Here is a 22,982-nt window from a genome sequence, read left to right as displayed (position 1 = left end):
AAGATAATGGTCTGTTTAGAGGAAAGTGTCTTTGTTCAGATTTCTTACTAGGAGTAAGGAGGAAACTATACAATGAAGACACTAACAAGGTGATCGAAACTGCCATCACAAAAGAAGGGCACAAAGATGTCAAATCCCTCTAGATGAGATGTTCTGAGAAGGACAAAACATCACTTATATAGTATTCTGGCCACAAATGCCAACCTGAATGTAATTATAACGAAACACAGGGCAAAGCCAAAATGAGAAACATTCTATTTGGGAAAAAACCCAGCAATAACAAAGACTGTATTCTTTTAAAATGCCAATGTCATAAAAGACCAAGCAAGGCTTAGGAATTGTTCCAGAATGAAAGAGATTGAAAGGATATTACAACTAAATTTAATATTGTGATTCAAACTGGATCATGTACTGGAGAGGGGAAACAATCTATAAAGGCCATTTTTGGGTCAACTGCTGAAACTAGAATAGAGATGAAAGTTGATACTTGTACTGCAGCAATAAAAGAGAACATCTCTTTTTCTAGGAAATACACAATGAAGCATTTAGCAGACAAGATTATACACCCTATTCCCAGTTTAAGAGAAAAATATGTGTAAATAAAGAAGCACACACACAAACACATATACATTAATACATAAAGCGAATGGGACAAAATGCTAATAGGTGAATCTGTGTGCAGGGTATCTATGTATTCTGTATGATAATGTTTCAAATTTCCCATAAATTCAAAATTATTTCAAAATAAAGTTTTTTTAATGCTAAATTAAGACTTTCAGACAAATAAAAGCTGAAGGAACTTGTCTCAACAAAACGTGTGCAATACAAGATTAAATGAAGATTTTCAGGCCAAAAGAAAATGACATAAGATAGAAATCTGGTTCTAAGCAAAGAAATGAAGAATAACACAAACAGTGAAAGTATAGACATATAAAGACTTTCCTTCTCAATTTTTAAAATCTCTTTAAAGGAAAATTGACAGTTCAAAGCAAAAATGGTAAAGTATGATGAGATTTATAACAAAGAAGAAAAATCTATGACAATAAAACCGGAATGGATCAAGGTTAAAATGGTGGAACAGGAGGATCTGGGGTCTATTCTTCCCCTACATCAAGAATACAACTACAAGTGGAAAAATTTGCACAGAGCACCTGCTGAACACTAGAAGAGGACCTCAGACACCTAAAACCAAAGATGGAAGGAGTGAGGTCCTTATGTCACACACATAGTATGTTATTTGAATGTGGACTATGATAAGTTGAAGATGCAAATGGTAAACTCTAGAATAATCACTAAAAGAACAGAGATATAGCTAATAAACCAACAGTGAAGATAAAATATAGAATTAAAAAATAATCTAGAAGAAAGCAAGAAAATAAAGCAAAAAAAAAACAAAGAATGGACATGACAAATAGAAAAGAGCAAGTTGGTAGACTTAAACCCCACCAAACAGATTAAATGAAATGAAAAAGTTCTAAACTCTACAATTTAATGGCATATCTTGCCAAATTAAATTTAAAAAGCAGATCCAAACCATATCCTGCTTACCAAAAACCATAGTTTAAACACAATATGTTTAAAGAAAAAAGTAAAATAAGGTTATTACTCACGGAATATTACCAGAGACTAAAACAACTATTTAATTATAATAGATTAATTCATCAAAGACACCAATACTAACTGCACAGGCACCTCAAAAATGTAAAGAAAACAGAATATACTGAAAGGAAAAATTAAAAACCTATAAATATCCTTTGAGATTTCAATAATGTTCTCAGTAAGTGACAGAATCACTAAACATAGCATCAGTAATGATGTAGAAGACTTGAGTATGATACCTTAGCAACTTTACATAATTAACATTAGAGATCATTGAAAAATAAAGCAAAATTTTCCAGGGTCTAAGGAACACTTACCAAGGAAGACCTAATGCTGCGTTATAAAACAAGTCTCAATAAATGTAAAGGGCCCAAAATCATACAGAACTGCTTCAATGGAATCAAATTACAAATGAATAAAAAAAAGATATCTGAGAAATACTCAGATATTTGGAAACTGAAAACACTTCCAAATAATCCATGGGTCAAAGCAGAGATCACAACAAAAATCAGAAAATATTTTAACTGAATGAAAAGGAAAACGCAAGAGAAATAAAAGCATATGGCTACATACAAATCTATAAGCCCATGTTCATAGTAGCTTTACCCAGAAGAGCCAAAAACTGGAGTCAAGTCCAGTTGCCTATTAGTAGTCATTTATTCATCATTTCAAAATCTAGAACATTTCCTTTACCCTCTAAAGTTCTTCTGCCCAGTAAGTTCCCTCCTCCTTACCCTTAAGCCCTGGGACATACTGATCTCTTCTATGCCCCCAAAGTTTTGTCTTTTCTAAAATGCCAGATAAATGTTTTCAAAATATACAGCATGTAGTCTTTTGTATGTCAGTGCTTTTGAAATTTATCCACATTGTTGCATTTATCAGTAGTTGATTCATTTTTATTGCTAAGCGGTGTTCCATTGTATGGTTCCACCACAATTTGCATACAACCATTCACCTATTAATAGACAATCTCAATAAACAACAAAGCTGGAGGAACTACATTACCAGACAGCAAGACCTACTATAAATCACTCATTAAATAATTAAGACATTGCAGTAGTGGCACAAGGATAAATAAATGACCCAATGGAACAAAACAATGTTCAGACCCACACATAACACAGCTGATTTTCAACAAGAGGTACTAACAATTCAATGTGCAAAGGATGCTTTTTCAATTAATGCTGCTACATCAATTAGCTGATCATATGGAAACAAAAAAAGAATCTCACCTCTCACCATACAACATATGCTTAAACCAATTTCAGATAAATTGTAGGCTGAAAGGTAGATGCAAAAAGAATAATGCTTTTAAGGGAAAAAAATGATCATGTGGTAGGCAAAGACATAGAAAGTAGTATCCAATGGAAAAATGCAACAAATTGGATACAAAATTTAAAATTTCTACCTCTCAAATGAAGCCATTAAGAGAGTGAAAAGATGAAAGGAGATAAGCAAATATACACACCCAGGAAGATTTGTATCCAGAAAAACTCATGTAATAACAGAAATAAATTAAGAAGCAATAGATCCACAACATAGAAAAACTGGGCATAAAACTTAAATGGATATTTCACCCAGAAGAATATCTAGATGGCCAATTATTATATAAAAATATGGTGAACACTATAAGCCATTAGGGAAGCAAAAATTAAAACCATAATGAGATACTGCCATGGACGCACTAGAATGGCCAAAAAGGAAAACTCACAACACTGATGATGATAATGATGTGGAAAAACTGGAATTCTCATACCTTCCTGATGAGAGCATACATTGGCACCTGGGTTTCTATCTGTACCCAGGAAAGCTAAACGTCTGCAAAAACAACAATTTCACACGTAAGCATACGTAATGCCTAACTCTGTGTGCCTATGACTATCAAGAGACCTGTGAAAGATTACTCATAACAGCATTATTCTTCAAGAGCCAAAGAGTGGAAAAACCCAAGCATCTGTCAACCATGGATATTTGTGTAATATGTCATATTCATATAATGGAATACGCTATAGCAACAAAAATTTTTAAAAAAATCACAACTGTACACAAAAACATGGACAAATCTTATAAACATAATGTCATAGAAAATTAAGCCAGACTCAAAAGAATGTATAAGCTACTTATTATTCCATATTTAAGATAAAATATAGGCAAAATGAATAAATGGTTTTAGAAGTCAGGAAGATGGTCATCTGTGAGGATAAAGGTAGCAACTATTGGGAGGGGTAGGCTGGCCTTCTAGGATTCTGGCAGGGCTCTGAGGAGTTGTTACAAAGGCACCTTCCCTAAACTTTGTGATAACTTGTGTAATTTTCTGTTTGTATATTACACCTTAATTTTTTTTAATCAGGCAATTCTATCCATATGTTAATAACTGAAAGAACTCCAAAATTTGTGTGAGGTGAAGTGGAAAGAACAAACTATTAAGTAGTGTATCTGTAAAACAAAATTTTGATGAAATAATAATAATCACATTTATTTCTGGGTATAACAATCTTAATAATCTAATGGTAATATCTATCCTATGCTAACTACCTGCTAAAGTACAATGCTAGGACTTTATATGCATTTCATTATTTAGTCTGCACAAAAACACTATGACCTAGGTAGTATTACAACCCTTACTTAATGGGAGAGAAAACCAAGGTCAGATATAAGTAACTTGCCCACAGTCACCCAGTCATAAAGCTGCAAAACTAGGACTATCTTACAGCCATGCTCTCTCAAGAAACCCTCATACACATGAGAAGCTGGTAGCAGTGGTCGCCTCTGAAAAGAGAAGGTGGACAGAGAGACGAGCTGAGAGAAAGGTTGGCTTATCACAGGACACTCTAGATATATTCCAAAGGAGTGTATTTGAACATCTTGGCTATTATCAAAAATGTGTTAAAATTTTCTCTGTGGTTTATAACCTCTGAGTCATACAAAACTGCTTTATCCAGAGGGTAAATAAAATTCATTATTTTATTACTTTACCTGATTTAGGATGCAAAGCATCACACTGAGCATTGTACATGTGTACAAATTCTTGGTGTCTTTTAATGAGCTGCTGTTTATTTCCTTGAACAGATAATCCAAGCTGTTTTAGCTTTTTCTTTAAATCTCGATCTGAGAGCAAGTTATATACAATTTTAGGCAGCGGCTTCCTTTTGTGAACAGAACTGAAAAGGAGGAAAAAAGGGATCACTGAGGGTCACTGTGAATTATCAAATGCTTTTTACGTAAAACAGTCATTTACCACCTGCTCAATAGCAAGGTGACTGGGAGAACTGTAGAAACATTAGAATAAAAATGGAAAAGAGAAGAAGCATCAAATTTGTGAATCAAATTGACAGTATTTGCCTGACAGTGATGCATCTGAGGTGGTGGTGGGACACTCAGACAGAAGGGTCTAGGTGGCAGCCAATACTTGGAGAGTCAGGTCTCAGAGAGAGATCAGGCCTCAAGATGCAGACCTGGGACTCATGCAGAAGACTATGGACTAAATGCTATGAGAATGTAGCATCACACTTATATGAAATCATTCAACTCTTCACCTCTTTAAAACATGTTTTTCCTAAAATCTGCCCATGGTTTCCAGGGAAAATCTTCCATAAAAAGCTAGCTATCTCAGGTAATTAAGAGTACAAATACTATCAAGGGTCAAGCTATAGATTTTAGAATATTATCATACACAGCTTTCTTAGAAAAAAATCTGATGCTTAGGCAAAACTGCCCTCTTAGGCCCAAGGCAATCAATCATTTTACAAAAGCACTAGATGAAATAAAAGACCTGTTGGGAGAGTTAGGTTTACTAAACTTATTATGCCGATGAAAGAAAAGCATTCAGAGAGTTGATGAGTGCATAGTATTCTTGTGGGATCATCCTCAAAAGAAGACAACTTTAATGGCAAGAACACAGCAGTGGTTTTTTTTCAACTTCAATTAGTTATATTAACAAATGCATAGGCATTATAAAAAGCGTATTAGCAAATGTAATACAGGGAGCCCAGCCTGATGCTCTGTGACAACCCAGAGCAGGGATGGGGGCATGGGAAGGAGGCTCAAAAGGGAGGGGATAAATGTATAATTATGGCTGATTCGAGTTATATGGCAGAAACCAATGCAACACTGTAAAGCAATTTTTTCCTTCAATTAAAAAATAAGAAAAGAATAAGTGTATAAGCAAAATCACCACCTGGGGACTTCCCTGGCAGTCCAGTGGCTAAGACTCTGCTCTCCCAATGCTGGGGGCCCAGGTTTGATTCCTGGTCAGGGAACTAGATCCTGCATGCTGCAACTAAGATCCAGCACAGCCAAATGAAAAATCAGTAAATATATATTTTTAAATTGCCACTTGACTCTTCATTGTATCTTCATGATGAACACAATGATAAGCACTGAGCTATAATTATAAATATAACAAAGCCCAATCAAATGACTTTCTTCTATGCCCTCCAAAAAACCAATTAATAAACATTACTTCTTTCAATGGAATATGCAGAAATCAAGCTACCTAAGAATATTAATGACTTGAGAAAATGTTATAGACAGGAACTCCTTGACGAATTTTAATCGATCTGATTATAACCTAGCTGAGTACATCACTTGGCTCAATGCTACAGCAATTAGGTGCTTAATAAATATGTATTCAATGTAGACACTACAACTGCAATCATTTTTAAATGAAATATCAAAATTTCAGGTAACAGTTAAAAGAAACTGGACAATAATATGCTTATCCAAAAAAAAAACAAAAACAAGATTTTACAAAGGACTTGCATATACCTAGTGGGCACAAGGCCATGCTGCTCAAACTTTAAAGCATCTCAGAACCATCTGGAGAGTTTATTAAAAATGCAATTTTCAATCATTTTGCCACAGCAACTACCAATTCTGACTCAGCTCAGCTCTTAAATGGAGATCTAAAATCTCTATTAACAAGGTTCCACATGGAAATCTAATACAAATGGTCCATGACCATACGAGAGAAAACAGCTGAATACAGACTGAAGACAATCAAACATTTCTCCATTAACCAATACCACCATTTCCTGGCAAGATTAGTTCTTTTATGCACCATCAATAAAGACTAAAAGTCAGAAATAACTGTTTAATTGCAGAAAACCCTTAAAACCCTCAAGAGATTACATTTTTCTGAAGAGTGTTCTTATAATGACAGCCTGCCTACTGGACTCACTGATTATAGTAACAGTATAAGTCGCACAGACGTGTCCAACTCTTTGGGACCCCACGGACTATAGCCCACCAGGCTCCTCTGGCAGGCAAAAATACTGGAGTTGGGTGCCATGCCCTTCTCCAGATGTTCCCAACCCAGAGATCGAACCTAGGTCTCCTGCACTGCAGGCATATTCTTTACCGTATTATAGCTGAATAAAATAAATCACACGAGGTAGCAAGTCCTAAAAAACATTTTGAAGGAATTTATACAAGAATACTGTAAAGGACAATTCATTAAGTCTGTACCTAAAACATGTATTTTATTAAGGATACATGATTAAGCTTATGACTGTGAAATTCTAATGGAAAACTATTTGTTCACTGGCATTTACATTGAAAAGCACTAGCAGAAATCAACAATTTCTGTCAAGAATTTTAAAATATGATGTACACACTGCTATATTTAAAATGGATAACCAACAAGGACCTACTGTGTAGCACAGGGAACTCTGCTCAGTTGTTATGTAACAACCTAAATGGGAAAAGAATTTGAGAAAGAACAGATACATGTATATGTATAACTGAATCACTTTGCTATACACCAGAAACTATCACAACACTGTTAATCAACTATCTTCCAATATAAACTAAAAAGTTTAAAAAAATTTAATATGAAGTCTGATAAATGTTTCCTAAAACATGAAAATGACACTGATCTTTCTTCTATGATTTGGTGAAACAGTAGTTCATTTAAGGGTTCTCAAAATCTGAGGACAGCAAAAGGAAAAGTATTCTTTGATCACCTCTGATATGAATCTACCAAGGATGGGTTAAGGGCTATCATCCACATTAAGAAATGGCCTGTTGGGATAACTGTGGAGAAATTTTTTTTAGTATCGTATACTCTTTTACATGACCAGAGTCCAAGATCAGGATGTCACTAAGGAGAAAGGTGGTTCAATGTCTCCCTAAGTGTATCTTCACAAATGCAAACTTTGCAAAATGAGTTATGAGAACAAAAAGGTTTTAGGGTTAAATAAATTTAGGAATTACTGGATTAAACAAAATCCAACAATTATGTTTGATATAGGAATTCTCAAAGACTTCAACAAACTAACTTGTACAGTGAACCTTCCTGTAAGAGAGAGAGACAGAAAACGGTGCTCTTAAGTTGTGCTAGAGTAACTGGCAGGATTACAGTAATTCCACAGAGCTCTTCAGAACCACAGCTGGAACCTGAACTTAATTATACATGGCTGAGTATATCTTTAGATAAACTAACGAGCTAAGTGTGTGAGAAGAAATATAATGGATGCATCTAGAAAAAGAGCAGTCCAAGCAAAATTATCAGTGCTGATTCCTTACTCTTCAAAGAGAAAATGCCCAGCTTCTATATTCCCAACTCACTCTTTAGGGAAAAAAAATTTCTAAAGAAATTAGAAATTAAAAGATTAATCAAATGAATTAGAATGAAAGAGTCTTCATTAGACCACTAGATTCTCACTGTTTATGGGAAATAATCCTTATAATGATCCAGTTTCTTTATCCCAAATCTCAACCAGGCAGCCTAAAAATCTATTCTCATCAACAAACTTACCCACTAGGGGTAAGTACTGTGCTTATAAGACCTCACAGACATCTGTCGCAAGGAGCTGAGGACCACAGTGGCTATCAGACAGGGATGCAGGGAGAGATGGGGGATGGGGACAGCACAATTCTCCATCTCCACTTTAATGGACAGGGCCAATTTTATCTGTTCTATATGTTACGGTTCACTGTGCATTTTCACTTGAAAAAAAGGTTCTAGGAAAAAGGTTAACTATCATGCTTAAAAACACTACAGTAAGAACTGTCAATTGGTGCCCCTCACTGTAAATCAATAAAGCATTGCTGTGCTTTATATGTCAGCTTTTGTAAATTTTAACAGCAAGAGTTTGTCCCTCGGAACCTGCATTCACTGTCGATTTACTCATAAAATCTAAGCGACACTATTTTACCTTTAATCACACACACACACAAAACCCAACAAAACAGTCCTACCTTATCCTCATGGTTTCCGGAAAATACTCTTCCAAGTTCTTCCAAACAAACCAGACATGAGAACCAATCATTCTGCTCATTCCCACATCCCATTAATTTCTCCCATTTCCTCCCTCTCCTCCCCAGATCTCTGAATTATCACCTAGTCCCTCCTCTTTCCATCCTGTTTCAGAAGAAAGGCTCTTTCTGCATGTCAAATACACTTCATTACTAGACTTTTGCTCTCTTGCTCCTTGTATCATCTGCCCTCTCCCTGGAGATAGTATAAAGAAGGACGTTAAAGGCTTATATAATTTCCATTCTAAAAAATAAAATCTTCCCTGATCTTGCTCCTTATTCCTTCCCCAAACTGCCGTCTCATCTCACGTCTTCCCTTCAGCATCAGACTCATCTAATTTGTGGCTTCAGCTGCCTTATTATCTTCATTATCACAGATTCTATAACACCTTGCAAGGTAACTTTGATTAAAATTGATTAACTTACACGTGTAACAATAATGATCAAGTTTAATAACCTATCGTGATTTTGATATATAGGGGAGGCAAAGTAGCGTGAGCTTAGGTAAAAATACTGGGTTGACAACTTAAATTATCTCACCCGGGTAGTTGGCAGGGGACATACACATAGAGATGCACACACACACACACACACACACACACACAAACTGTATTTCACACATTCCCTTTTGAATCTGCCCCACAGACAAACTATACAACTGCAAACTTACACATAAGCAATCACCAGGGAAAATCATTGCCTTCAAAATGCAAGCCTACTGATTACATCCTTCCAGGAAAAAATGGGTATTAAGGGAAGAGTATCTGATTTTCATTCACCAATGCTTAACAGAGCCTGGTACATGGTTATGTGCTTAATAATTATTTGTTGAAAGAATAAATGATTCTGTATTTTCTAAAAAAAAAACCCTTCTATACTATTTAATATCATGTGAGAAGACAATGGCACCCCACTCCAGTACTCTTGCCTGAAAAATCCACGGACGGAGGAGCCTGGTAGGCTGCAGTCCATGGGGTCGCTAAGAGTCGGACATGGCTGAGCGACTTCACTTTCACTTTTCACTTTCACGCATTGGAGAAAGAAATGGCAACCCACTTCAGTGTTCTTGCCTGGAGAATCCCAGGGACAGGGGAGCCTGGTGGGCTGCCGTCTATGGGGTCACATAGAGTCAGACACAACTGAAGCGACTTAGCAGCAGCAGCCGCAGTACACAGTATATCAAGTGTATACAGTAATTATTCAGAATTTTTGAAAAGCTAGATTTTACTAATTTAAACTTCTAAGATTCTTAAGAACCAAAAAAAGATTTGATGTGTTCTATATTCAGAGTCTAGCCTTGCTTTCTCGGGCCAAGGGCTTTATGGTAGTTCTAAAATTCTAAAAGAAGAAAATAAGCCTAAAAAGAACTGAATTCTAAATCAAATTTCTTATTAAGTCAAATTTATTAGCATATAGTAAAGTTAACTATATTTGGCAAGGTGGGAGTTGTGGAAAGAACAAGGAGAGAGAATGGACAGTCAGCTAATATTTTTAAAAGCACAAGCTAAAGTGACTAACGTGGCTCAACAATCATGCTCCACTTTCTTACCTTCTGAGGCTTTCTTTCTTCTCTTCACGTGATAAACAGCTGTCCAAGTGCTTATTAATATGATTTTCTGGAATTTTAACCCCACAAACAGGACAATCCACTGTATTTTTCAAAAAGAGAAAAAGATTTTATTATTTGTAGAAAGAGTAAAAACAATACAACCAGGTATCTTTCAACAACTAACACTAAAAAATGAAACCCAACCTTAACATGCACTTAGAAAAGCAGAAGAGAAAAACAAGACACCTCAGGGCAGCAGGGGGGAACAGACTGCTTAAGTGGAACAGCCCTTACAAGGGCTACATTGTGGAAAATCACGTAATTAGAATCCTAGCCTAGAAGAAGAGATTTCAAAGAAGTCTGGAATTACTTTTATTAGAAAGTGCTTTAGTTAAATCTTTTCTACCAAGGCATGACCAAGCTATAAAACTAATCTTGAGTTTATACTAAGTCTTAGGAACCATTCATGTACAGCACTGAAGCAGTCATAACAACCTGAGTAAGATAAAAATATTTGCCAGAGGAGCAGAGTTGGGGAAGGGTATATAGAGCTGATAGAAACATGAACTGGTTGGACCAACTACTGTTCAAATTATTAATGACTACAAATGTGTTCATTTAGCCCTCATCTGTAATGAAAGGCATACCTCATTTTATTGTATTTCACTTTATTGCACTTTGCAGATACTGCATTTTTAAAATTTTTAACAAACTGAAGATTTGTGGCAACCCTGCATTGCCAGATGGTGGTCAACATTTTCTTTTTTAATTGAAGAACAGTTGATTTACAGTGTTGTCAGTTTCTGGTATACAGCACAGTGATTCAGTTGCGTGTGTGTGTGTATATATATATATACACATACACACATATGCCTTTTAATATTACTTTCCATTATGGTTTGTTACAGGATATTGAATATAGTTCTCTGTGCTACATAGTAGGACTTCATTGTTTATCTTTTTTATATTGAATAGTTTGTATCTGCTGCTACTGCTACGTCGCTTCAGTCATGTCTGACTCTGTGTGACCCCACAGATGGTAGCCCACCAGGCTCCCCCGTCCCTGGGATTCTCCAGGCAAGAACACTGGAGTGAGTTGCCATTTCCTTCTCCAATGCATGAAAGTGAAAAGTGAAAGGGAAGTCGCTCAGTCGTGTCTGACCCTTAGCAACCCCATGGACTGCAACCTACCAGACTCCTCTGTCCATGGGATTTTCCAGGCAAGAGTACTGGAGTAGAGTGCCATTGCCTTCTCCGAGTTTGTATCTACTAATCCCAAACTCCTAATTTATCCCTACCGTACTCCCTTCACCTTTTGGTAACCATGTTTGTTTGCTACATCTGTGAGTCTCAGAAATAAGTTCACTTGTGTGTATTTTAGATTTCACACATAAATGATATTATACGGCATTTGTCTCTTTCTGATGTACTTTACTTAGTATGATAATCTCTAGGTCCAACTATGTTGCTGTAAATGACATTTCATTCTTTTTTACGGCTATGTAATATTCCATTGCATACATGTATTATACCTTCCTTGTCCATTTATCTGTCAATGGACATTTAAGTTGCTTCCATGTCTTCCATGGTCATGGCTATTATCAACAGTGCTGATATGAACATAGGGGTGCATGTACATTCTTGAGTAAGAGTTTTCCCTAGATACATGTCCAGGAGTAGGATTCCTGAATCATATGACAACTCTTTATTTTGTGTTTACGGAAACTCCATACTGTTTTCCATAGCAGTTGCATCAATTTACTTCCCACCAACAGTGTAGAAGGGTTCCCTTTTCACACACACTTTCCAGCATTTGTTACTTGTAGACTTTTTAACGATGGCCATTCTGATCGGTGTGAGGTAGTACCTCATCCTAATTTTGACTTGTATTTCTCTAATAATCAGCCTACAACCCTAAGTCCTAAAAGATGATGGTGTTAAAGTGCTGCACTCAATATGCCAGCAAATTTGAAAAACTCAGCAGTGGCCACAGGACTGGAAAAGGTCAGTTTTCATTCCAATCCCAAAGAAAGGCAATGCCAACGAATGCTCAAACTACCCCACAATTGCACTCATCTCACACACTAGCAAAGTAATGCTCAAAATTCTCCAAGCAAGGCTTCAACAGTACATGAGCCATCAATTTCCAGATGTTCAAGCTGGATTTAGAAAAGGCAGAGAAACCAGAGGTCAAATTGCCAACATCCATTGGATCATCAAAAAAGGCAAGACAGACCAGAAAAACTTCTACTTCTGCTTTATTGACTATGCCAAAGCCTTGACTGTGTGGATCACAACAAACTGTGGAAAATTCTTAAAGAGATGGGAATACCAGACCCCCTGACCTGCCTCCTGAGAAATCTGTATGCAGGTCAAGAAGCAACAGTTAGAACTGGACATGGAACAATAGACTGGTTCGAAATTGGGAAAGGAGTACATCAAGGCTGTATATTGTCACCCTGCTTATTTAACTTTTTTCCAGAGTACATCATGAGAAATGCTGGACTGGATGAAGCACAAGCTGGAATCAAGATTGCCGGGAGAAATATCAATAACCTCAGATATGCAGATGACACCATACTTACAGCAGAAAGCGAAGAAGAGCTAAAGAACCTCTTGATGAAACTTAAAGAGAAGAGTGAAAAAGTTGCCTTAAAGCTCAACATTAAGAAAACTAAGATCATGGCATCTGGTCCCACCACTTCATGGCAAACAGATGGGGAAACAGTGGGAACAGTGGCTGACTTTATTTTGGGGGGCTCCAAAATCACTGCAGATGGTAACTGCAGCCATGAAATTAAAAGACGCTTACTCCTTGGAAGAAAAGTTATGACCAACCTAGGTAGCATATTCAAAAGCAGAGACATTACTTTGTCAACAAAGGTCTGTAGAGTCAAACCTATGGTTTTTCCAGTAGTCATGTATGGATGTGAGAGTTGGATTATAAAGAAAGCTGAGTGCCAAAGAATTGATGCTTTTGAACTGTGGTGTTGAAGAAGGCTTATGAAAGTCCCTTGGACTGCAAGGAGATCCAACCAGTCCATCCTAAAGGAAATCAGCCTTGAATATTCACTGGAAGGATGGATGCTGAAGCTGAAACTCCAATACTTTGGCCACCTGATGCAAAGAACTGACTCATTTGAAAAGACCCTGATGCTGGGAAGGATTGAAGGCAGGAAAAGGGGATGACAGAGGATGAGATGGTTGGATGGCATCACCGACTCATTGGACATGAATTTGAGCAAGCTCCGGGAGTTGGTGATGGACAGGGAAGCCTGGCACGCTGCAGTCCATGGGGTCCCAAAGAGTCAGACACGACTGAGTGACTGAACTGAACTGAATAATCAGCCATTTTGAACATCTTTTCATGTGCCTACTGGCCATCTGTATGTCTTCTTCAGGGAAATTTCTATTTAGCTCTTCTGCCTATTTATTGATCCACTTGTTTGCTTTTTATTATTGAGTTTTATGAGCAGTTTGTATATGTTGGAAATTAAGCTCTTATTGGTTGTGTCACCTGGAAATATTTTCCCCTAGTCTGCAGGTTGTCTATTTGCTTTATGATTTCCTTTGCTGTGCAAAAGCTTATAAATTTGATTAGGTCCCATGTGTTTATCTTTGCTTTTATTTCTGCCTTGGGAGACTGACTTAAGAAAACTAGTACATTTTACCTACATTTTCTTCTAGGAGTTTTATGGTGTCGTGTTTCATATTTAAGTCTTCAAAACATTTTGAAATTACTCTTGTGTACAGTGTGAGTGTGTGTTCTAATTTCACTGATTTACATGTGGCTGTCCAGCTATCCCAACACCACTTGCTGAAGAGACTGTCTTTCTCCTACTCTTGCCTTCTCTGGTGAAGAGTAAGACTGTCAGCATTTTTAAGCAATAAAGTATTTTTAAATTAAGGTGTGTACTTTTTTTAGAAATAATGCTACTGCATACATAACAGACTACAGTACAGCATAAACATAACATTTATACACACCGGCAAACAAGAAAGTTCAAATGACTCACTTTATTGTGGTATCGGTCCTATTGCAGAACCAAACCTACAATTTCTTCAAGGTATGCCTATATAAGTGTAGCATTAAAAAGCAGAAACTGATAGAGCTTCAGGGACCTTTGGAGGTGCCTCAGGGCCTAGAGGCCACCATGGATAACAGGCAGGGATATCGGGGAGTTGAGGCCCTCCATCTCCACTTTAATGGAGCAAAGCAAATTTTATCTACTTTACATGCTATGGGTTCACTACAAGATTTCAGGTTCTGCTCAGGGAAAAATGTTATCCACTTAAAAACACTATAATAAAAACTGTCAACTGATCAAAAACTGACCAAAGATAAAATATGCTAGGAAATACAAGTGAAAAATTCACGTATCTATATGAAATGTAAACACTCAAGTACTAACTAATTAATTTCAACCTGAGTTTGGTAACCACTAACAGCCCTGCCGTCTATGGGGTCACACAGAGTGGGACACGACTGAAGTGACTTAGCAGCGGCAGCAGCAGCAACAGCCCTGCACTGTGTGTGGTATGGGCATACCAAAGATGTCTAAGACAAGAGTTTCTGCCTAAAGGTGTTCTGAACTTCACTGGCAATAAGATATGGAAACAAGAGGTTAAACAAGTTGACCTAGTCATCAAAAAGCTAAGTAAACTGTCCAGAAAACAAGTGCCACCACACTTTAGTGATGTGAGAGACCAATACTATGTAACATAACTGAAGAATGGTTAGACCTACAGAGTCTGGAAAGGCGGAATGGGGTTGGCAGACATTTTCAGTCAGGGCTCAGGTAGCAAAGATTCAGGCTTTTGGGGGCCAGATGGTCTCTGACCCAGTCAACAAACTAAGTCATTAGCGTGAAAGCAGCTGTAGACAACAGGTAAACAAACGGGCATGGCTGTGTTCCAGTGAGCTGTGTTTATAAAAACAGGTGACAAGCTATAGGTTTTTAATCCCTGAGCATTTTCAAGGAATAAAGGGGAGATCAGCTTGGCTAGAGCAGAAGGATTTTTGAGAGGAAGAGATGAGAAACAAGGATGCACAGGCAGGGTAGCAGTCAAACTGTCCAAGGCTATATAAATTCCAGTCAAAACAGCTTGGAAATATTCAAGTGATGATATAATAAGATAAAAAGAGCTCTTCAATATTAAACTGGAGCTGACATGAAGGATGCGGGGGGGGGTGGGGGGAGAAAAGCTGAAAAACACAAAGCCATATGTGAAGCATAAACTAACTAAAAATGCTTACTTTTTCCTGCCATCAGCCTGAATTCCTATTCTATGAGGAGAAAGAGAACGTATCTGGAAGCACTGCCTCCATCCATGTGCAAGGCTGTTACGAGGTCTGCCCTTTCCCATCCTTTCCCCACAAAAATCCTGCTTATTCATTATATCATGCGGGATAGGAAGGTTTCCACTAAGAAAATAAAACATGTGAAGATAATTTCCTACCTTTAGTAGCCTGTTTCAAGGCTGATGTAGAGGGTGTCTCAGGAACACTGTCCTCTGAGGAACCTGGAGCTGACTTTTCTGCAGAAGGAGTCCCTCTGGTCTTCGCAGGAGAGCTCGGCTTTTTCTGAGGGCTTAATTTGCTTTCATTCTCTTTTATCAACAACTCTGACGTAGAACCACCACTTTCTCTGATCAAGAAATTCTCCATTAACTTGCTTCCTTGTTTTAATGAATGTCTGAAGGCTACAGCAGTGTCTGTTTTGGTGGCCAGGTTCTTTGAAGAGGAGGAAGCAGCAGAGATGGGTGGTGACTCTAAGGCTAACTGCAACAGACGATTCCTTGAAGCACAGAAAACACAACAGATAATAAAGATGTCAGCTTACATATACACAACTTAACTGACATAAGCTGTTTTCTCAATTAACATTTGTTTCTGTGAAATACAGAACTTACTGCATAATGGCAACCAGTGTTTCTTCTAGAATAAAATACAAAGCAATAAATCTAACTTTAAAAGCAGTTAATCTGTCTATAAAAGATAACAAAGGGACCTGAGTTTCTGGCCATGGAGAATAGCTTGTATGAGACTTACTCTCCAATCACAAATAACTTTAAAATTTCAACAAAACATACAAAACCATTTATAAGCATGATCTATAATCAACACAAGGCTACTCTCCCTGAGACAGAAGAGAAACTTGAGGTGATCCAACATTTCCACAAGAATTTCCCATGGAAGCATGCTCTGGGAGTTGGGTATTAAAGTCAAAACAGGGACCACGGATCTCTCTGGGCAGAGGGAATAGAGATTAGGGCTCTGGACAAAAGTTGCTAGGACTGGAGGCACAGGGTGCTGAGCAGGGAGCAGCCACAAAATACCCTAAAAATCTGCTGAGAAATGTTCCTTAATTATTGATCATCTCCAGGGCTGCAGAAGCATAAGACGAAGTCACAGAAGACCTGACAGGAAGCAGATGTCACGAGGCTAAGATTCTCAAGATCAGTACAGGGAAACTGTTGGAATCTGAACCCAGCCAAAGTCGAGAGACTCTGGTAAAGATTCTAGACATTCAGTTGAAACCCCACAAAGGCTACACCTTAAGAAGAAGGATCCTCCTCTAGAAATAGAAACAAAAGTGAAACAGAGCAAATCCAACAAAAATTAAACCAGGGCTTGACGGAATAAGTGAAGAGCTAGTAATTTAACCTGTCAGAACAAAATTCAACATCTTTCAAAGGAAGACAATTCACAGCCTCTATAACATTTCATTCATAATATTCAACACACATTTTAAAATTACTAGGCATGCAAAGAAGACATTAGCCACTAAGAGACAAAATAATCATTAGAAGCAGATCCAGAAGTGATCTGAGTAGCATTAGAAGAATTTCAAAAGAACTCTGACCAATATGTTACAGAAAAAAGAAAAAATAGGCAAATGAATAAAATAACGTATACTCTAAGAGGGAATTAAAATCCATCCCAAAAGGATAAACAAAGAAAATGAAATCTAGGCAAACATAACCAAACTACTGAAAAAAATACAGAGAAAATCTTTTAAACAACCAGAGAAAAATAAGATATACTACCTCTAAGGCACAGTTCCTCAACCTTGGCATTATCAACACTGAGTCGAATAATTTTTTGCTATAGAGACTTTTCCATGCCTTATAGAAATGTCAATAGCATAACACCCCTAACCTCAGACTAGGACAACCAAAACATGTCCAGACATTACCAAATGTTTCCTGGAGAAAGAGGTAAAAAGAAAGCAAAATCATTCCCAGTTAAGAACAATGGCTCTAAGGAAATAACAGTAAGAAATATCACTGACTTGTCAACAAGACTATAGAAGAAAGAAGATAACAGAATGACATCTTAAAAGTACAGGTAAAAAAATCAAACTGAATCCTATTCCTATTGAAAATATTCTTCCAGAATGAAAGCAAAATACATTCTCAAGCAAACAAAAGCTATAAGAATTCTTCATCAGCAGACAAGAAATACTGCAAGAACTGTTATTGAGCATAGAGAAAATGATTATAGACAGACGCATATAAAGTGTCCACAAGAATCAACAGCTCCAAAAAAAGAAAATATGTGGCTAGACACAACAGTATTTATTGACTTTTAAAATACACTAGCGATGTCTTAGGGAATTTATAACATACATGGAAGTAAAATAACTCAAAACAGTAAAAAAAAAAGAGGAATTAAATAATGCAAAAATATTACTGTGACCAATTAAATACAATGATACATACTCCAACTGAAAGACAAAACTTGTCAGACTAGATTAAAAAATAAAGTAAAATGCAGCTATATACTATTTAAAAGAAACCATTTTTAAAAGATGCAGAAAGATTAGAAGAAAAAGGATGAGAAAAGATGTACCACGTAAATAAATACAAACCAAAAGAAAGTCAATGTGACAACACCAACAACAGACAAAATAGATGTTAAGGCAAAAGCACTGAGAAAGAGGTGCATCTCACTTTGACAAAATGATCAATTTAATTAGAAGCCATAAACTCATAAACTTTATTCATTTCATAGCATAGCTTCAAATGTATAAAGTAAAAATTGACAGAACTAAAGAGAGATATAGCCAATTCACAATAATTGTTGGTTTAAATAAAAGCGCATATGCATTTAAACACATCACTCTAACAAAACAGACAAGAATCAGTAAGAATATAGAAGATCTGAACCAATCCAATTAACCAAATTGATACAATTAACAAATTAAAAACATCACATCTCACCAATGGAGAATATACAATATTCTCAAGTATACAGGGCACATTCATTAGCATAGATCATGTTCTGGGCCATAAAGTAAATCTCAAGAAATTTACAAGGAATGAAATAATTCAGTATATCTTCTGTGACCACTGTGAATTCACATAAAACTCAATAATGAAAAAATAACTAGAAAATCTCCAAATGTTAAGAAATGAAGCACCACACTTCTAAATAATTCCTTAAGTCAAACAACAATGAAGATCAGAAAATCTGAAGTGAACAACCGCTTTGGAGTTCACCAAAACAGTCATTAGTGAACAATTTATAAGTTAATAGAAAAACTGAAAATCAATGTCCTAAATTTCCAATATAAAAGGTTAGGAAATTAACAGCAAATTACACCCAAAGAAGATAGTAATAACAGATACTAGTGAAAAAGTAAGCATACAAAAAAAACTGGTAAAGCCAAAAGCTGGTTCTGTGAAAAAATGAACAAAATTAGGAAAGCCTTAGCAAGAACAAGCAAGAAAAATGAGTGAAAATACAAAACACAAAAGCAAAGAATTAAAAGGAGATATCACTAAAATCCCCACAGAAATTCAAAGATAATAAGAGGATATTATAGACACTTCATACCAATAAAGCTATAATTTTAGATGAAATGGACAAATTCCTTGAAGAAGACTACTCATCAAAGCCAACAAAGAAACAAACAGAAACTTTAAGAGTAGTAGTATATATTAAAGAGATTCAGATATAATTAAAAACATTCCTACAAAGAAAATACATCTTTGTGACAAAACAGAAATAAAGTAAAAATAAAGAACTGCAATCATTACAAGTCCTTCTCTTCTAGGATCTGGGTTTGGTTCAAAGAAGGTTCTCAGAAAAGCTTTCATCTCATTATAACAAAGTAAAAGGCACACTATTCAACTGCTGGATAAAACTGTCACGGATAAATCACTTCCAAGCTACTACAAGGATACACCTGTCAGCAAAGTGTCTGTACTAGAGAGAACTCAGATGCATCTTTCTCTTCCGATTTGCTCTCTTACTTCAATACATACCAAAAAAATAACGTGGCAGAGAGTTGCACCATGGCAATAATAACGTTATGCCTCATGCTAAAGTCAAAATTCATTAACTTTTCCATGTTCCTGCTTATTTCAGCAGTGGAAATATCATAAAGAACAAAACAGTTTCTATACTTTATATATATATATACTTTACTATAGTAAAGGAACAGCAAATAGACACTCTCAACATAGGTGAAAAGTACTATAGGGTGGAAAAAAAGGAAGCTGACAATGAGGAGGGGATGATACTCTTTACAGGATGGTCATAGAAGATCTCACTGAGAAGATGCCTATGAAAAACAGAGTCCAAAGAAAAGTGGAGAATTCAAGGATGTGAACATCTAGGGAAATACTGTTTCATTTTTTAAGTACAAAGTCTCTAAGATCAGAGTGTGATCACCATGTTTGAGAAGCAGGGAGAGGTCACTGTGACTGGAGCAGAATGACCCAAGTGGAGACAAGCAGGTGAATAAGTCAGGGAGCCTGCTCTGTAGGGCTGGGAGGACTCCCACAGAGACAAACAGGGTTTTTACTTCAACGAGACAGGAAACCACCTCTGAACAACATGCAGTATGACCTACTTTTTATTTTCAAGGATCACTTAGGTTTTCTGTCCTTAAAAGAACTGAAAGAGGACAAAAGAAGAGTTAAGAAGGCCACTAAGAAGTTAGCATCATACCGAGGCTGACGCTGGCTGGGAGAGGATAATGTTGGCACAGTGAGGGAAAGTTGTCAGATTCTGCAGCGACAGCGAAGATAGAGCCAATGGGATTTACTGATGAAACAAAAGAGTGAGTGTGAGAGAGAGGAGTCAGGAACGACTTTTAAGGGTTTTGGCCTAAGCAAATTAAAGGAGGGAGCTGCCATTTACTAAGAAAAGGAAGACCATGGAGCAGCAGATTGGGAGTGGGGTTTGTGAGGGCAGCAGATGGAATTAGAGTTTAGTTTTGGTTTTAAGAGGTCCAAGCAGAGGCAAGTGAGACAAGCAGTTGGATACATGAGGCTGATATCTTGGAAAGAGATCTAGCTGAGGAGCCATTCATGGCTTCCAGCCATAAATCTGGAAGCCATGAATGTTTAATGGATATTTATAACCATGAGACTGTTTATGGCAATTTACATAACTTAAAAACGAGCTGTGTGAAAATATTAATTCCAAAACTGATACTTAAAGTTGAATTGCTAATCTTTCCTTCCATCTCCATTACTCCTATATATTAAATTGAGTTGACATTACAACACCTCACAGCATTCATCACTGACATTCAAACTGGATGAATTGTGGACTTTAAAAATAATTGTGACTCAATAAAATATAGGAAAATCTTGCCTGTTAGTTAACTATACAATAACTTCACCTTTTCAAAATGTGGCTAAGAATCAAAAGTGAAAACAGGTTTCTGGGTAAACATGGGCAGTCATAAAACCCATGCAATCAAGTCCGTGGACTTTGGTAACTAGTCAAAGTCCCTGCAAATACTTGTTATAACCCAGGACATGCAACCTGGGACCATTTGGTTAAACAGGCAGAGGCCCACCAAGCACAAGTTCTTACCAGCTCCACAGGGCGTGCACATACATATATCAGAGCAATACAATATAAATATATAAAATACATAGGATAGTAATGATAGGAACAGTTTCTTAGGTTCCTCTGTTTCAGATACAGTACTATGCTGGGTATCTTTCAATATATCTCTTCATTTCTAATCCTTACAGCAATTCCTCAAAGTGTGCACAATAGTATTCCCATCTTTCAGATGTGGAAAAGAAGCTAAAAAGGCTTAATATCTTGATCACACTCATATCAAAACTAGTAGGGTTTGAAGTCTGTGCTGATGTATGGTAGCACCCATCATAATATTGTAATTATCCTCCAGTTAAAATAAAATTTAAAAAAAAATCAAGTAGGGTCAAGATGGAAACCTAGTTCTACCTGAATCCAAACCCAGTCTGCTTTAAACTATACTATAAGGAAAGGTGAAATGATATTGTACATCCTTTTTGTTTAAATTTTTAAACTTGAAATAAGCATCTGGAGAAAAATTCATACCTCAACAGTGGATAAACCAAAGCAATAAATGATGCTCTACATGCTGAAGCTATAAAAACTATAATACACATGCAGACTGGCTGCTATGCAAAAATTTTCTTACTTAGGTCAAGAATAAAGTCCCACTTAGACAACCCAACATTCTAAATAAATTTCCAAATAAATACATTCTAAATCTGTATTTAAAAATCTAATAAATATATTCTAAATGTTTTCTTAAGAATGTTATTTTAAATAAAACTGAATCACAGTGGGGAACAAACTTGTTCCTTGAAAATAAAAGGTAAAAGAAGAAAATATAAGATCTGCATGTCAGCCCTGTTCCCAAAAACCTCTGGAATTATTTCCAATACTCTTCTGGTATTTGGTTTAGAAGATTAGATTTTCAAAAATCATAATATCATAAAATGGCAATGACAGATGGGAAAGAGAGGAAGAAATAAAATTAACAAACTATAAATATCTTACATTTTATTCATAAAATTAAACTTCCTCCCTCACTGATCTTAATCAAGATTTCAAACAAGTAATGAAACTGAATAGCTTGAATTTTATCCCTACTAATTTTGCAAATGAAGTACCATAGCACTTTAGATATGACAAATGTCCAAGAAATGTTCACCATGAAGAAATTCCAAGAAGGCAGATGGAGAAGCAAATGATAAAATCCATCCCAAATCTACAGAGAGTGCTTCCTACCTCACCAAACTCACTATAAAGAATACTTAAATACCCGATTTCTTCAGAGAGGAGAGAAGAGACTGCAATCATTCCAAGGCTTCCCTTTAAGTTACCAAAAGATCTATGAACCCAAAGATATCAATAACTTCTTTTCAAAACAGATGCTATTCTTTGTAACACTCCCTGTTTCCTAGCAGGGAGGTTAAGCTTTCAATATCAGCTGAGGAAAAAAAGAAGCCATGCGATACAATTTTACCATATGAGAAAAAAGCAAATAGTCCATCAATTCCTTTTCTTTTTTAATCCCCAATCAGTTCCTTTCTAAATATACAGCTCCATCTTTTCTCATTGACCTCACAAAATCTAACCGATGAATGACTTTGAAATAAGAAAAGCAGGACTTCCTGGATGGCTCAGTGGTAAAGAATCTGACTGCCAATGCAGGAGACATGAGTTCAATCCTTGGTCCAGGAAGATCCCACATGCTGTGGAGCAACTAAGCCCACGCACCACAACTATTAAGCCTGTGCTTAGAGTCCTGGAACTGCAACTATTAAGCTC

At 36.5% G+C, this 22,982-nt stretch overlaps 1 protein-coding gene across 2 annotated transcripts in view; it reads right to left on the bottom strand.

Moving 5' to 3' along the window:
• The window catches only part of RAD18 (RAD18, E3 ubiquitin protein ligase), a 109,632-nt gene that overhangs the window by 72,716 nt on the left and 13,934 nt on the right, over positions 1–22,982 (bottom strand). For both annotated transcript variants that reach the window (XM_005695644.2, XM_018038448.1), the window contains exons 5-7: positions 15,866–16,203; positions 10,406–10,505; positions 4,576–4,760 (exon numbers count right to left, since the gene is read on the bottom strand). In XM_005695644.2, the coding sequence (XP_005695701.2) occupies positions 4,576–4,760; positions 10,406–10,505; positions 15,866–16,203 (623 nt within the window). The remainder of the gene's footprint in view (positions 1–4,575; positions 4,761–10,405; positions 10,506–15,865; positions 16,204–22,982) is intronic.

This window comes from Capra hircus, chromosome 22 (assembly GCF_001704415.2).
Source record: "Capra hircus breed San Clemente chromosome 22, ASM170441v1, whole genome shotgun sequence".
In the NCBI taxonomy this organism is placed as follows: Eukaryota; Metazoa; Chordata; class Mammalia; order Artiodactyla; family Bovidae; genus Capra; species Capra hircus.
Note: the sequence above shows the minus strand (reverse complement) of the source record. Positions and strands in the feature narration are given on the sequence as shown.